Genomic DNA, 18,825 nt, shown 5'->3' on the forward strand with positions numbered 1-18,825 from the left:
CAAACGTAAATAAAAAAATATAAAAGACTAAAACAACTTTGATATTGTATCAAAACTTAATGGATAAGTCCAAAATATTAAGAATACATTTAACAAATATAAGATATAAAAAGTAAAAATCCAATAAAGTACTATAAATATGTGACTTGATCAATAGAGTGTACTTTCTCTTAAAAGAACATGAAGTGATTTATTCACTTTATAAAGTTTTTTAAATCAACAATGTATCAAAATGAAGTTATTGTTTGTCCTTCTCTTTTCCTCTTAACTTCTCAAGAAAAATAGAAAATATCTTAATTTGTTCTTGTTGCGACAAAGTCGTCATGGTTTTGTTTTTAATAAACACTCTAGAAGATTGAAGGAAAAAAAATGTATTTAAATTGTCTTTAATTTCGATTCCTAAACAATGTGGGACTCTATTTAAATTACCCGAAACACTTCTTAAATTTGTTAGTATCAAGTTTTATAGTTATTCTTTTACTTATTTCAAACTTAAAAAAATTGATTACTCGTTAGAGGGGATGAATCTCATGTAGTAGATAGTTAATATGAAAAAGATGGTGGTACAGATTCAACCTTAGCCTAGTTTTACAAAAACAAAGTGTTGAAAAGGTATACTTCTATGGTATGCTTTTCATTCAATTACAATCTTCTAAACTTATAGCTGTGTTCAGTGTATGCTATTACTTTAAATTGATCCAAAGAAAGAAAGAGTTCACAACTAAGGTATGCACAATTCCCTTTGAGTGAAGAAGACTCTTGACCAAAAACTTTGGTCACCAGCTTCCAACCTTCTTCAACTTGCCTCACTTTGATCCACAGAAACAAAAACACTGGCAGGCACTGCTTTGTTTGTTTCAATCACAACACGATTCTCAGACACATTCCTCAGAATATGATTTGGGAAGGTGCTGCCAGGGGTGCTTACAGAGTACTGAACATGTTTTATAAGGTTAGGAAAAAGCAAAACATTGTTAAAATCAACAGTCCATGAGGTTCCATTCCCTTGCATGGACCCTTTTGCAACTGTGGCCTTTAACTTCATCCCTCTTGCATTGTTTCTGTCAACAATGACTTGTTCAATTTGATGGAAAGGATTGTTGGATTGGTCCAGCTCAACAATTTCAACCCCATCATCTGAACCTGAGAACATGTTATCAACAATATCAACACCATTTATAACCCCATTCTTAGACTTTAGGACAATGTTGGCATCACCAAGGAAGAAACAACTAGAGACATGGAATTGAACCGGGTCTTCAGCCACAATATTGGTGAAATCCATGTAAGAATTCACAATCTTTGTTTGTGTCAAACCTGGTACTTTCAAATAAATCCCTGTGCCTCCAAAGCCAGTGGCCTTGTTGTAACAATGTACACCAGAAAAAGCATTGGCTTGACCAGTAACCATTATTCCTATAGCAGCAGAGTAAATTACAACATCTGTGACAGCATTGTCATTACCCTGGAGGTTTATTCCTGTCCCTGAGAAGTCTTTTTCATTTTTGTCCCCACCAGCAGTTATATGCTGACCAAGGAAAGTGTTTCTGATGTAGGTTTCATGGCCACCTTGGACTAAAATTCCATTGGTGGTGAAATGTGTGATGTAGCAATTGTCTATGCTAATCCGAAGTGAGTTTATGACTGAAATGCCTCCACCCCTGAAGTTTGAGTCCAGCAAGAGGTCTTTGAAAGTTATGTACTCAAAATTGTAGGATGTTGAAGAACTCTCTCGGTTTCCTTCATTGGAAAAGGGTGACAAATCAATGATATAGCTATCTGCTGGAAAACCATCTGAGGCTCTTATAGTCCCCCCATGTATCTGTTTTTTACATCAAAATACAAACTAAGCTGTCAAAAATTTGTGGCCTCTTTATGGATGCCTTACTAAATAAACAAAATAGAAAAAAGTGCTGTTTTCCATGACTTTTCTGCAATCTAAAGTAATATATACATTGGTTGAAACTAAAGAAAAAACCATTTCAGAAAAAAAACAGAAAGTAGTGACAATAAAGGAACGGTTGAAGAAGAAAGTTATTTTTCAAAAATCTTGTTTTCTTGGTTAAGTTAGACCAACTGCTTCACCATCATGACCAAAATATGGACCAGCAGCCTCAAAAATTAAAATTTGGCCCAGCCATAAAGTATTACAATACACTAACAAAGTGCCAATTGGCAAAATATGACAAGCATTCAAACTTTTGGAAGATACTTTTCATATTTTACACTAACAAATAACTTATTGGTAGTTATATTTGTCATAGAAAAAGCAGTTCATGAATGAAGTTAACAACTAGAACGGTTTCTGAAGGCATACCATAAGGTTCCCCACTCCAGCCACCGGCAACCGCAGTGGTTGGCTGATCAAGTAATTTCCACCCTCGAGATTAATCTGGGGACCTCCAAGGTTTTTGATGCCTTGCATCAAATATCCTTCACTGGGACCCTTGGCTGCATCTGCTATGGCTGCAAGGAGTGCTTCAGTGCTATCTGAACTACCCGTTGGATCTGCACCATAAGATGTGACATGGTACACACGTGGATAGTTCACTCCCTGCATCACAAAAAATATCAAACATTTGATATTTTACCACAAAAATGGAAAATGGACTAAAGACTAAAAGGGTGTGTTCATAGTTGAGTTGAGTTACCTGAAGTGAGAGAGGAGAAGGAGAAGGAGCAGGAGCAGGAGCAGGAGGGCTTGAGAAGGGTGATAAGGAAGATGGTGCTGAAGCAATGGAATCACGTGTAGTTAGAGAGGCCTTAAATGACTGCAACCGTTGTATTGCCTCATGATAGTTGCCCCTAGAAATTTTCCTAGGATACAAGCTCTCTTCATATGCACCAATTACTATGGAACAAGCCATCCCCAAAAGCAAGGAGCAGGTAAAACATGTTCTTGCCATTGTTGTCATTGTTGTTGTTGCTGCTGTTTAAGAGAGGTTTGAGGTTCTTAAATTTAACATGTTGGAGAAAAGCATTCCAGTTGTGTGGACATTTAAATAAGACAGAGGAAAAGGTTGATGAGGGAGATAAAGAAGGGTGATTAATAGGAAGAGAAGGGAAAAAGTGAGGTAGCTAAGTCTTGATGAGAAAAAGTGTAGGAACATTTTGATATTGGATCATACACATGACACCCTCCATCATTTGGACTATTATGATATTAGAGAAGATTGCTGTGTAACCTTTTCATGAAACTTTTTCATTTTCCCTGACCTGGTACAAAAGTAAGCACTTACCAACTTCTTACTTTTGGAACCTTCACTAATTTTACATTGTGTAAAAGGTATTTTGGACTAGGAAGAAAGCACACCTGTGGTGATCTTAAATTATGCAGTGTGGAATTATTGGCTTGAGGGGGTCCACAGAGCTCTCATTGATTCATGATGGTAACACTAGGGAAATTGTAAATTGTTAGGTATGTATTTATTGCTGTGATAAAAAGGACTATTGTACTTTCCAAGAAATTATGTCAATGCTAGAACTGAAAATGAAAATGAAAAAGGTTTACCAAGAAAGCAGGGTAAACCTTAGAAATTCAGCAATGTACTTGTTAGATCAATCTCAAGTGTATATATATATGTATGTTTGTAATAAGCACTTTTATACAAATATTATATCTAAATAAAGATATTAAAATATTACATATGGGTATTTCTATTTATTTTATGTGTGGTTTAACATGCATATTTCTATCCAATATCATTTTGTAGAACGTGAAATAAGTTTGTTGGAGATCCCACCTCGACTGGGTGCAATCCTCAACCTCATGAGCCGGTTTTATGGGGTTGAGTTAGGCTTAAAGTTCACTTCATAATATGGTATCAGAGTCATTTCGAACCTATCCTAGCGAGTATTTGGTGGGCCTATCGTGCCACCCGCTATCGGACCATCCATAATATATAGTCACACGCACGAACTTTCACTCTCAGCATGAGGAGTGTGTTGGAGATCCCACATCGACTAGAGATTAAAGTCTTTCATGATATATAAGTGGGTGCAAACCTTACCTCATCGAACCGGTTTTATGAGGTTGAGTTAGACTTAAAATTCACTTTGTAATAAAGTTTATCATAATTAAAATCTCCAACAAGAATTAAGCACGTGAAATAAGTTCTGCATTTAAGTTATTTTTTTTTACGTGAAGTAGCACAGTGCAATTGCACTAAGCAAAAATCACATGCAAACGCGTACGTGTTAAACCCAGAGTGTCACGTTAAAAACTTTAAATTTAGTGAGACTAATTAATGAATTATTTGTCTCTCGCCTAGCTTATAAATTATAAGTTATTTCATTAATTTGTATCTTATTTAATTCTTTTTAATTTAATATATTTCTTATTATCTTTAACTTTTTTATCTATAATTTCAGTTTTATATAAACAACATTATTGCACTACTTTTAATAAATTCTTAGCTTATAATTTCTAAGTCGATAGTGTTTAGGAGAATAACGGAAAAGTTAATTGCTAAAATGCAAAATGACGTAAAAAAACATAATACATAAGTTTTATTTGATAAATAAAGTTTGTTTTTTTTGTCAACAATATATTATTATGTAACCATAATTTTTAATTTGTTTAAATAAATAATTAAATTCTTATTAGACTTTTTATTGCTTCTATTTTTTTTTTAAAGTTACATTTTTATATTTGAATAATTACTAGTAGATTTAATCATTAATAAGAAAAAATTATTTTTATTCATTTTTATAAATTTATTTTTTTATTTTTCAATTGTATAATATAAGTTTCTTTTTTATAATTTTTATTGTGTGTAATTTCCATATAGCATCGTAAATAAAACATAATTAAGTTACTTCAATTTGTAATGTAATAATTAAAATATGAAAAGAAAAAATGTTTTTATCTTTTTTTTTAAATTAAAAATAAGTAATACTAAGTAAAAAAATTAAAATAATAAATAAGTATATTAAAATATAAGGAATAATAAAATTAAATTAAATAACTTAGTTATAAGAAAAGTTAGATATATTAAATAAGAAAATCTCGAAACTATTATTATTTATTCTACGTAATTTTGTTTATCATATAGAAATAATAATTATTGCTCTATTATTTTTACTGTTTGTTATTTTTTCTGATTTCTTTTACTTTAATTTTTTATTTTTCACATTAATGATTTTTTGTATTTTTAAAATGAGTAAAATATGCGCTAGAAAACTATTTGGTGACTAACAAAGTTTGAAATTTAAATTAAAGCCTTGATATTTATGTGTTTCTGCTAGGAAGATGAGACCTAAAGAACTATTGACTGACTTCGTTTTTCTCTTTTCTATCGATCGGTCAGCTCACACTTCAGCATACTCTCAGTCTTCCTACTACTCCTTCGGGGGTCTCGGTTGCTTGATCTCTCGGCCACTTGGGAAATGTCGAATGGGGTACCTACAGAAGGCACTCTGACGCTCAAATCAGAAAGGGCACTCAACACTCGGATGTCAGAGTATGGTAATTAATGACGTACCATCTTTTTAAAATATGCATTATTTTATATTATTTTAATGGACTTACCTTATTGGGCTTAGTGAGTTGTGTTTAAAGGTGTATTGTCTAATTTATAGTGATGGTTTAATTTTACTGACTTTAATTGAACGTAATTGAACCGAAAATATCAGTTGATGAACCTGAATGAACCGACGTATGGAATTGGGCGTTCGCCCTGTAATTTTACACTATGAATTAGATAGAGAGAGTTATACTAATAGAGGTTTAGCATGATAGGTTAACATGACAGAGTTAGGTTTAGTATAAAGGGTTGTGAATATTTGGTATTGAATATTATTTTTGAATGAAAGATATTTGCGGGAATCAACAAAGTATTAATTAAGAAATTAATTAATAAAATACTAATTAATGGTATACCAAACACTGTACTGGTGGTTGAAAACTGAGTATCATACTTTTGACCTCTAAACACATCTATACAATGAATGGTGAAAATTAATTATCTATATCATTTTAAAAAATTATTAAATAATAATTAATTATAGAGATTACAAATAACTAATTACTATATTAACTTATATTAACTGAATACTATTTTATAAATTTAAAAAATATTGATATTTAAAATAGTTTTTATTATTAATAAAAATTTATATATTGATATTGAATATTAGTTACCTAAATCTTAACTATTAAGTATTTTAAATTTTAAATTAATTATTAATTTATAATAAAAATTAATTTAAAATTTAAAATAATTAATATTAATTATTAATTTTAAAATTATTTAATAAATTTATATTAATAACATAAATTATTTTAGATATTAATAAATTTTTAATTTATAAAATGATATTTAATTTAATCAATATAAATATATATATATATAATTATTATTTTTCTCTAAATTAATTATTATTTAATCATTTTCTTAGAATATATATAGTTGTCACCGCGTCTAGGATATCCAGGAAAACGAAGTCATGCTGATTAGTTAGAATTTATTAAGAGCTTAATCAGAATAAATCATATTTAAATGCATTTGGTCTCATAAAAAATGCAATCTCTGTAATATAATCTCGAAATAGTTAGCATGATTAGCTTAATCTGAAATTATGGTGTAATTTTCTTTGTTAAAGAAAGGAAAATAATAGATAAAAAAGTAAGAATATAAAACATGTACGGTGGGAAAAATATGTTTAAGATTTTTCATAAATAATCATTTTATTGGTATTTAATCGATTTTTATCTAGTCTCTTATTAGAATTCTTTATAAATAAATATAGTTTAAGTATGTATCGTTTTTAATTTTGATATAATATTTTTATATATTTTTATATATTTTTTAATAATAATATATTTTTTACGTGATGACAAATGATTGTTGTTACTTGAGATGTTAGAGAAAACTTTTATAAAAAAAAACAAAAAAGAGAGAGAAGAAGCATGAAAAGATTGGATTCCTTAAGGTTAGAGAACCGTTGAAAACAATTGGATCATGCTTTTCGCTGCTTTCCTTTTCATTTTACGCAACAACCTATATTGGAAGAGCCGTGAGACAAACCTTCTACTTCTTCTTACAATGTTTCATCCAACAAAGAATTAATGTCAACCACTTTTTCTTATGTCTTTTTTTAAATAAGATAAATGTAAAACCATCCTTATAATATAAAAATTATTTTCTTTCTTTCTCATAACCTTCCTAAATCATTATATTTTAAATTACATAATTCAAAACTATATTATAGATTTTAAAGTCCAAAACTCTTATTTTAAATTCCCTACTTCAGAATTTTAGTTCAAATTATATATTTTAGAATCCAAAATATGGTTATTGATTACGTAAATTTTAGGTCATGCATTTCAATATAAGGAAAATGTAGATTTGAATTATGTAATTTTGAAATATATTTTATAATGTATAAGTTTTGGATTAATAATTTAAAATCTAATAGAATATCTAATTTGTTTAAATTATTAAACAATAATTTCAAGCTTCTGAAAACAACAAATCTATAATATGTTTCTTAATAAACAGTAGATACAAATATTTTAGTAAAAACACTATAGTCATAGGTGAGAGAAGAAAGTATAAGGGTGAAGAAAGTAAATGTTATTACATGAGTTGAGAAATATGAATTGGCCCATGGGCCTTATCCGTTTATAAACAATGTGAAAAATTAGTATTTTTGACAAATAATCAAATTATATGGTCTAAAATAACTTATTATATGACAGTCTAGCTAATTATTTTATAATATATAATCAATTATCTTTATTTTAATAGCAGTTAGTATGATTTTCTGTTAAATATTATAACTAATTATAATCTATCGATTATATAACTTATTAATCATTTATGCATTCTTAAAAATAATCACCATGAAACTTAAGTTAAAAGTATGAAATAATCACCTGTATGAATTAGAGATGATAAAAACTTTAAAAGGATAAGTATTATTTTTTAGAATAAGAGGATAACAGAAAAAAGAAAGTAAAAGTTTACAAAATTATCTTTTCCATCCACGATAGACAAAAATACTCAAGTCTGAATATTTTAATTAAAAAACATAAATACCATGATAAGACATTTTTTTTTTTAAATAATCTTTTCAATAAGATTAATATAGTTTCACATCCTTTAGAAATCGAGGTCAAGTACGGTTTAAATAATTTTTTCTTAATTCAACGAGACATCTTTTAAAGATAAAACTGTGACAAAACATTAACCTGCAAAATAAATAATACCCCAATGTGATAATTGACCTCATATTATCTCTCAGACTTTATACATATATAAAATAAATAATCATAATATATATGATTGTTATTTTATAATGATAATAATAATAACAAAAATAAATAAATAAAATTTAATACTTTATTTATTTATTCAAAAATATATATTTTTATTATTTTTTTACTTTTTTTCAAAACCAAAATATGACTATTTTTAGTTTTTTTCTTACACAGGGTTTATATTGGATAGATAAGTCGTTGTGGGTTCAGCTTAAATCTTTATGTTCAAAATGACATTAATTTTTAAGGATTTTGACTTATTGTTTTATGAATTGGGTATCTATTTTGTTCAAAATGATTTTTTAATTTTTTTAATTAAAAAAGGGGAAAAGCAAGGTGAAAGACACAGAAAATTTGATGAGAAAAGGTGCGATTGCTTTTAACTTAGAAAGTGCAGGGCGACTGCGTAATTTTCTATAGTTTTGTGCTGCGGCCATGCTTTTTGACTCCGACATAAAATAAATAGGTGTAGTTTAAGATATTTTCTTTAAATATTATAATAAATTTGACGTGACAGTTCATTAAATTATATTTTCAATTTTTTATTAAAGAAAATTATTTTATTAAATATTTAAGATACTATTTTATAATTTTAAATATTCTATCATTTGATTTTGTTGAATAATATGTTTAAAATATATTTTATTTTATTGTCATGATATTTTTGTTTAATTTTGTTTTTGAGAGTATAACTCATTGATTAACTCAGTTCTTCTCTTTCTAGAAAAGTTAACTAACAAACAAATTTTAAAAAAATACAAAATAAGTTAATACCCAAGTTAGAAATAAAAATATGAAAATTATAGATGATAATGAGGATTGATCCGTTCTACATATGCTAGTTCTGTGTTTGACCCGTAAAATACGAATCGGGTTGGTCCGCCCCGTATAGTAAACACAGGTTAATTTCTCTGTCTCGTCATGCATAGTCCACGAGTCTGCATACAATTTTTTTTTCTAAAAATATTCATTAAAAATGTTTATTACTAAAGAATTAAAAGAATTCAATATTGCTACAGAAAAAATAAATAATAAAATTTAATAATTATAAAAAATTAAATATAAATTAATTATAATCAAATAAAAAATTAAACCTATATTTACTATCGATATAAAACATTTCACATCAATATTTTTTTTCTTTCATTTCCCTTTCAAAAACATAATCAAACATCAATGAAATTTCAATATATTTACTTATCAAAACAGAATAATCCATTGAATTCCAAAACAATGATGGATGGTAACATATAAAAATCACAAGAGTAGCAGTCATGTGTCGATCAGAATTGTCACATGGATTTAGATACTAATCAATAAAATATTAATATCTCTTTTATTGTAACTGTTAACGAGACTTTCTATTTTTGACATTTATTGGAGAATTTTACATTTGCATAGTTACTTTTTAGGAAAATATTTAGATAACCAGTTACTTATATGTAAATTTTTTTTTTATTATTTTATTTTTTATTATTTTATTATTTTATTATTATTATTTTTATTTTTATTTTTTTTATCAGCGTTACTTATATGTAAATGTTTTGACACTTACTTAGAATGTATTCTATAAGAAAAACTTGTTACGAATCATCATATTATTGATGTATTATATAATAAATGGCTATCTAGAGATAGTTATTTTTTTATAAATATTTTAATACTTTGTTTTGTTTGGATGAGTCTTGATTCTTATTATTAAATATTTTCAGAAACTATTAAGTGATTTTATTGTAATGTTATTTGTTGTGACATTTATTAATGATATCCTTACTTATTCATGAAGTGATGCATTCACTGAATCATTAGTAATACAAGTCAGGCTTGTCAGGAATAAATATCCCTGGAATTAAACCTGGTGCTGCTATTAAATATAATTATCACTAAATAATTATTTTAATGAGTATTTTTTGGCATAAAATTTAAATTTATGACATTACTAATTATTTTCTTAGTAGAGATTTTCATGGATTATAAGTCTCATGTTAATTTTTTTTAGTCTTTTAATATATCACTTATCTATTTATTTGTTTACTGATAAAACAAACTCTTCTACATGTATGTCTTTTTTGTTGGTTAAAATATATTAAGGTCACAAAATTATTAATAAATTCTAACCAGAAATAAATAAAAAAGTGTGTAAAACACATTAGAATGTGTTATTACTACTAGTTGTATTGCTTCAATATTTTATTGTCTCTTTTTATGCCAAGATGATTTAGTCTCTTAATCAAAGCAACTCATTTTGTATTGTATGTGCACCTTTCTCAACAAAAGATTCTTACTCCCTAAAATTAAAAATTAAAAAGTACAGAAGGAGAAAAACAAAACCATTTGAAGATTCTTTCTGATTGATTTTCATCATGCATGAGACAAACAGATGCCAATATATTTTTGAAGGTGACAGATGCCAATATTTGAATGACTTTGGTTGTATTTATCATATTATTTTTCATTTTTTTATTTTAATGATATTTTTTTATATGTCAGATGATTGTTGTTATTTAGGCTGTCAGTCTAATTAAGATATCAATCTAATTGAGATTTCAGTCTAATTAAAATGTCAAGATCGGTCTATGTATCGTTTTTGTTAATATATGAATTTTTGTTTAATCTTTCCATATTTTTTTAATAATATTTTTTTCGTAAATTATAGTTGAGATCTTAAGTTGCATAATAATAGCTAACATGAAAACTTTTATCAAAAGAAAAAGTTAAGTTATATAATGGTGTCTTAAATGAAGAATTTATATAAAAGAAAACTTCTTAAAATCTTTTGGCTCTTGGTTGATTCCAAACATTAGTATTGGAAGGTGGTCACATAGCTTAATTAAGCTGTTGTTAATCAGACCTAACTTCTAATTAAATATTGCTCCCTACCTTTAGGATCCAGATTTCAATAAGATCTCAAGTTATGCAAGTCAAATATTACGTCTTATCTTTTTAACTTTTACTTGGTATACCTAATAATTTAAAAGTTTTCATAATCTGTCATTTTCATAAAAATGATCACTATCTATGTTTTTTTACTGTGATACCATTGATATCTATAAACTTGAGGATGGTTTTGTGTTGTATTATGGTAGTGTAGCATCACCAGGTATGATTCCTTCCTTAGTTCCCTCCAAAAGCAGGAATTTGTCTTTCATACCTGGTTTCACCACAATGATGAACATTTTGTTCTTGAAAGCGAAAATCATGTTCAGCAGAAGGAGGGAGAAACTTTGTTCACCTTTTTCACAAATGTTCTGCTTGAATGGTTTTGAGACTTTGTAGAAAGACCAAGATGGTAACAAGAGGGAAGGTCCATAATTAATGCATCATGATGAATGGTGATGTTTCTCTTTTTCTGATTTATGGCTTTCATCAGGTGGATCTTTAGGTGGTGCTGTCCCAGACAGCATTCCCTACAGGAGCTTTTCATGGCCAATGGAATGCTTTTGAGAAGTGATTTTGTGGTTTTGCTGAGTTGTGACTCTCATACACATTTGTTGTGGCTGTGATTATGATTATGATCTTGTAGAGTAGTGTAGAGTAGAGTATGATTCATGTAACATGCCATAGTTTGGTTTGTTCCAAGCATTTGCATTATCAGAACATGCTTGAAATTGAAACCCTAGTTGCTTGAAACCCTATTTGCTGGGTGGATCTTGGCTGAAGATAATTTCAACCCTGCCTTTCAGAATTTGCCATTGCTCTACTCACCAATCATCAAATCTCACAACCATTACTATCTTATATAATGAACTAAAGTTCAAATTCATATTAATTAATAATATATATTTTAAATATTGTTGGAGATCTTACGTATTAGAGTCTTTCATTGTATATAAGTGGGTGCAAACCTCAACTTCATGAGCTGATTTTATGGAGTTGAGTTAGGTTTAAAGTCCACTTCTTAACATGGTATCAGAGTCATTTCGAGCCTATCGTGCCACCCACTATCGGGCCGCTATCAGACTACCCATAATATATAGTCTCACGCATTAGAGTCTTTCATTTTATATATAAATGGTGCAAACTTCAACCTCATGAGCCAATTTTATAAGATTGAGTTAGGCTTAAAGTTCACTTCATAACAAATATGTTAATAAAATTTATTCAATATTATACATTTTTAATTCTGTTATAAATTAATTTTAACTTTTCTTCCAAATGATATCAAACATTTGGATTCACTCAAGCAAATAAATTAATCCACTTTCCGCAATAATGAATGATACACCTTGAACAACTCAGCCATGTTTTATTTTTTCCTCAAGTGGGCACCTCCACTTTTATATGTTGGTTAAATTCTAAAGAATATAAATATATAATAACCTAACACTTTTCACTTAATAAAATGTTAAATGTCACTATAAATATCTTAAACATGAGATTCCGGCGACGGTGCGGCGGCGACAACTCTGACAATGATAACAGTGGATGACGGCTGACAATGAACAGTAACTCTAAATTCTAGATTCCATGTTAAAAATAAGAAAATAAATATAAAATATAAAATTGATATATATACTCATATAAAGTTAAATTTATTATAAATAAAAATAATAACAGAATCAATAATATAATAATATAAATTATGGATTAAACTCGTTATATATATTTAACCGTAAATTTTGGATGGTTCAATAATTATATAATAATTAGTAACATGCTTAGGTAGATATTAAGATTAAGTGTAGAAATGATCCCAGAATCTATAATGAACAGTTGACAATCTAATATACCAACCATTGATTATTTTTTTTAATGAAAGAAAGAAAAAGTGATTATTTTACTAATTGTTCTGTTGCTTTTAAGTCGGCAGATATTTATTTTTTTAATGGGCACAATTTAGAAGAATGCAATGGACCATTGTGTTCAAGAAAGAAAGAGAAAAATAATATTTTACACAGCACATGTGAATTTATCATTATTTTTTGTTTTGTGCTTTTTGTGGGGTCAATGATGTTTTTTAATAAAAATGTTTTATAATATAAGAGAAGGACAAGTCCGTGATCATGCACTACGCATTCAAGTTGGATTGGACTAGTTAAACAGTGAGCTCACAGAGACAAAAAGAAGATGTAATTTAAATTTATTGACAAATTGACCAATGAAAAGGGTCCTAATTGTATCTTTTAATCTTAAAAATTATTAATCAAAGAATTAAAGTGCATGCTTCATTTGACCATGGTCTTCTATAGGTCCAAGGCCATTTTTGCTTCCACCTTTTCAGTATTCTCTTGCATAATCAATGAGGTAATGGAAAACAAATGAAGAGAGAAGAAGAACATAAGAAATAAAATAATTATTTTGAAAAGATACTCCACTATCTCTCATTTTCCTTCATCAATGGTTCATTTAAACTAGAAAAAAAAACAACATGGATGTATATTTACATTTTTATTGTATTAAAATAATACAATTCGAGAAAAATAAAATATAATTTTGTGACAATGGTTACAAGAATACGCGATGTTATTTTCTTAAATAAAGAATATGTATTTTATTAAGTAAATAATTCTTTCTATTTATTAAAAAATAACGCGAAAATAATTAAAAAAATATATCTCTCTATTTAATATAGGTATTATTAATTTAATCTTTAAAAATAATATTTATTCAGTTCTTCTAAAGAATCCTCTGTGAAAGTATTACAATATATTATTAACTTCAGTATTTTGACACTCAAATGTAAATATTAGGGATCAATTTTACAGTGAAGTGTTATGTTATTTAGAAATCATATTAAAAAAATTATTAAATAAAAATTAATTTTAGAAATTAAAAATAATTAGTTGTTATATTAATTAAATTAAAAAATATTTTAAAATTTTAAAAATTAAAAAATTATTAATTTTTAAATTAGTTTCTATTATTAATAAATAGTTTTTAAATTGGTATCTAATTAGCTACCTAAGTTTAAGTACCAATTATTTAGATTCTAAATTTGATAACTAATTAGATATCAATTTAAAAATTATTTATCAATAATAGAAACTAATTTAAAAATTAATAATTTTTTTAGTCTATAAATGATTTCTAATTTAGTCAGTGTAACAAATAATTATTTTTTATCTTTAAAATTAATTTTTATTTAAAATTTTTATTGTAATGTCAATTTAAATTTGTTAGATATTCATAAATTATGTCCTTTGGACATTATTATAAAAATTAATTTTAGACTTTAATGTTAAAAGACACATGTTTTTATCTTTCAATATCAAATGAAAGAATTATAATTATAGTTATATAAATTTTATAATAGAATATTTTAATAATTTAAGATGAATATGAAACAAAATACAGACAGATTCATCATCTTAATGGTAACCATTGTAACATACTGAATATTATATTTGGGACAAGTTCGAATATTATTTGTGATTCCTAACAAGAGAGTTAATGAATATTTTTCATGAATAATAATGTACTGATTGATCGGGTCCTTACGAAAAGTTGGTAACCGATACGAGTAGATTCATTATGTTTAAATAAAAAATTAATAAAATTAATTAATAATTAAACATTAGATAATATATTTTTAATCACGTTCAAAATCTCATTTCATACTAATAACAAAAAGTTTATAATAATCATATAAATAAGTATAGATTAAGATACGTTATTATTGAATACTAATAACATCAAACACGAGATCTCATTTGAACATTGAAGTGTCTTTTGCAAGTACCATTCAAATTTGAAGTTTACAGAAAGGAGGAGCAGAGTGAAAGGAGAGTAAGTAAACCGTTCTGAGAAGGAAGGAAGATCAAGAAAAGAGACAATCGTTCTTTTGACTTCAGTCACGTTCAAACACAAATAATATAATAAAATATTTTACTTTATATTATATTTCTTACATTTAGAAAGACATTGATACATTAAATTAAAATCAATTAATGGTTGCATCAATGTGTAATTTAAAAAATATTAAATTAAAGAAAAAAGAGAATCCACTTCCCCCTATTGGGGAGTGATGGTTGGAGCAGCACGATCTAATCCTAAATAACGTGTCCTTTTTCGATAATATGCTCTAATCTTTGACCATCAAAAGCTATTATACACTAATCAAATTATTTGTCTTATTATTAGACAAAACGATTGGCTAATAATCTCAAAAGTATAAGTAAAAAAATAAGATTTATAACATTTTTTTATTTCAAATATATTTTCATCAATAATAAAATAAAAACAGATCAATTTTACTTTTAGGGTTCATTCGGAGTCTTTTAGTCGGGTCATGTTTTAAAATTTGGATTAATTTAATCGTTAATGAAACAAAATTATTATAATTATATATCCCGAAATGACTAAATAAAATTATAATATTATAAATTGAGAGAAACAAAATCGACCTACACTTCAAGGATAAAAATTGTTAATAAATTTTTACAGATCAAACAATCAAAATAAACTAAAAGATTAAAACTAAAGTTTTGTAAAAAAATAAAACTAGACCACAGTATCCATAATTATAAATGGATGAAAAACTAATTCTTAAGAATATAAAACTCACAAAACTTGAAAAAACATGTATCTTAAAGAGTAAAATAAAATATATATTATCCTTTTCATAAGAATTTTTTAAATATATATTAAAAAAATAAAATATTTTCTCTACTTACTTCTCAACACGTTAATGTTGATATTCATTGTATATAGTTTTTTATCTGGTGTAAAACATGATTATAAATTAAAAAAAGAAACATAAACAATCAATGATTGTATAACTAATAATCATTCAATGATTTTATCATATCTCTTAATTTACATCACAACACATTACTCAACAATCAAATGGCTATTATCAATTCTCATATCACACTCACCATCACAATATATTAATCATCACACTTCATCAATTCCGATGTACTAAGCAATAAGGTGTCTATTATTAATTCTCATATCACATTCAACATTCATGTTAGAAATCCACTAAAATACAACAACAAACATCTGACTCTACTTTCAGAAGATTCGTGTATTAAAATTAAATTTAGAGATATGTACCTATCATATCATTAAGTTGTCTCCACAATATCGTCTCAACATCAGAAAATCCATTTTCATATGACATTGGTAAATTCCTTATGATCCACCTAATACATATTTCATTCACACCATATGATAAAACATATGAACCTTCTTCAACTCTCAACCATTGAACACCTTTATTTATATGATTTTAATGTACCAGAAGAGTCATGATCGTCTCTTTTCCTTTTCTAAAAATACCATGTCTCGGTCATAATTTCACATGATTTGTATTTCATATCACACCTCAAAATACCACTCAATCATTCAAAAATTTATATTTTTAACAAAAATTCAAAGTATAAAAGAAATTCACATAAAAACTTAATGTAAATGTTTAAATACATGTATAATTCAAATTTACATATAATTTAAATAAAATAAATAAATAATCATCAAACAACCCATACAAAAATAAGAGGCACAAAAATGACTACAGTTAGTAATTTGGCTCAAACTCAGGGAGTTGGAGCTAGTGTTGAGTGGATTTGAGGTTAAGAGCACACAAAAGAATTACACATCATTCCACTTAAGCATAGAAAGTTGGCATTGAGAGGATTTGAGACAGAGAACACCTCATTTTGCTTTAGCGTAGAAAGTTGACGTTTAGCGGATTTGAGGCAGAGAGCACCTCAAAATATTGCACCTCATTTCGCTTAAGTGCAGAAAGTTGACGCTGAGCAAATTTGAGACAAAGAGCATTTCAAAAGTAAAAATTTGCTAAAATCTATAAGGTTACATCTCATTTAAATTACACTTTTACAAGTAAATTGAAGACTTAAACTTCAAAATACTTCTCACAATCAATCTAAACAATCAACCACTTATTAAATTGTTTAACTCCAAACCATTTTTTTTTATCAAAGAACATTTATTTCACTTACTAAAAAAAACACTACAAAAGAATTTTAGAACTTGTGACCACGTCACCTTCACATCCATATCCTAGCCTAGAGTTCTATTCAAATATAAAATTAGCTTTCCTTACATGATTAGAAGGATTAACACTCACAAAAAGATCCAACTCCTAAAGAGATCAGGAATATCCTAACTTGCACCACATAATTCTGATCAACGATTTGAACCAACAAAGGCTAATTCTGAAGTCACATACATTACATCCAAAGTATGTCTACCAGGTTAGTCAACTCAAAACTAACTCCAAAAAAAAATGAAGCATAAAGAAACTTACTCTAAACAGAAATCTAATTAGGCAATTTTTCTTTATTCAATTTCAAGACTCCAACTGTGACATTCGTTCATCAATCTAATGAAAGATTGAGTTAAAAATTCAGAGAGGAAATCGAGAAGAATTTTTTTTTCTAAAAAAACAATGATTATTTTAAATAAAACTTGAATAACTGATATTTCTATTTTTATAAATTTTTTATTTTAATAATAAAATATTGAAATGTGATTTTAATAATACCAACTTTACTATAAAATTATTTTCTAGCTTCTTACTTTTTTTCATATTAGTATTTTCTATAAATAACGTTAACCAATTAAAATTCTTTCATAACACCTAAGTCATCATTTGTTAGAGAAACACAATGATAAATAACATCATATAATATTATATATACTACTTCAATTAGACCACTTTCATTCTCATTGCAATATATTATATTAATTTACAAAAGTAAATCTCATTATATATTATATTTTATTTACACTTCAACTTATATATATATATATATATTTTTTTTTTTTTTTCATTATAAAACATTTCTCTAATATAATTCTTTTTAATATAGAAAAATATTTTTACTTCATCCAAAACATTATTCTAGATTTGTGATTTTAAATTTATCATCCAAAATTACTTCGTTGTTTAACACAATCCACCTACACCTTAAATTTATGATTAAAAATGTAATTTTATCTTTAAAAAATAAATTTTGAAATTTTCAAAAATGTGTTAAACAAGTTGTTCCAAACACAATTCTAAAAGATAATATTATTAGGGTCAATTATCAGATATGAGATACTATCTGTTTTGACTGTCGGTGCTCTGTCACAAAACATCTATAGTAGACTAAAGAACAAAAAAAATATATAAATTATTCTCAATCTCAGTTCCTAAGCAATATAAGACTATAAAACTATATTAACATATATAAAACTTACGAAAATCGAAAATCCTAAATCTTAAACTCTAAACTCTAATTACAAATTTTCTTATAAATAAAAAAAAAATAGATTTTGATGGAAGATTATCTAGGAAGTGTGGAGATGATAGTGATTATAGAAAGGCTCTAAAATAGTAAATTGTGTGAATGAAAAGTTGAGGATGAGGATATGAATATGAATATGTGGAGGAAGTGAGAGATGAATAAACTGTGTAGGTCCATTCGTATCTTTAGGAATTTGACAACAGACCGATTCCGGTTGTGGAAAACGCGTCAACATGCATATTCCTCTCATGCCATAAATCATTTTTTTATTATACTATTATTTTACACCATTTTTATATCATTTTTTTAATCTAATAACAAAAACAGTACACTGTGCCTCGATTATGTCCTTTTATTTTTTGC

At 26.8% G+C, this 18,825-nt stretch overlaps 1 protein-coding gene across 1 annotated transcript; it reads right to left on the minus strand.

Annotated features, from left to right (window-relative positions):
• Positions 1 to 512: 512 nt before the first annotated feature.
• LOC137822695 (polygalacturonase QRT3) lies at positions 513 to 3,298 on the minus strand. Its single transcript, XM_068627640.1, has 3 exons — positions 2,652 to 3,298; positions 2,318 to 2,554; positions 513 to 1,822 (listed from the first exon to the last, which is right to left on the minus strand). Exons 1-3 carry the CDS (start codon positions 2,913 to 2,915, stop codon positions 797 to 799), a joined length of 1,527 nt encoding a protein of 508 aa, XP_068483741.1. The 5' UTR covers positions 2,916 to 3,298; the 3' UTR covers positions 513 to 796.
• Positions 3,299 to 18,825: the final 15,527 nt, after the last annotated feature.

The sequence above is a fragment of the Phaseolus vulgaris genome, chromosome 9, assembly GCF_000499845.2.
Source record: "Phaseolus vulgaris cultivar G19833 chromosome 9, P. vulgaris v2.0, whole genome shotgun sequence".
Classification (NCBI taxonomy): Eukaryota; Viridiplantae; Streptophyta; class Magnoliopsida; order Fabales; family Fabaceae; genus Phaseolus; species Phaseolus vulgaris.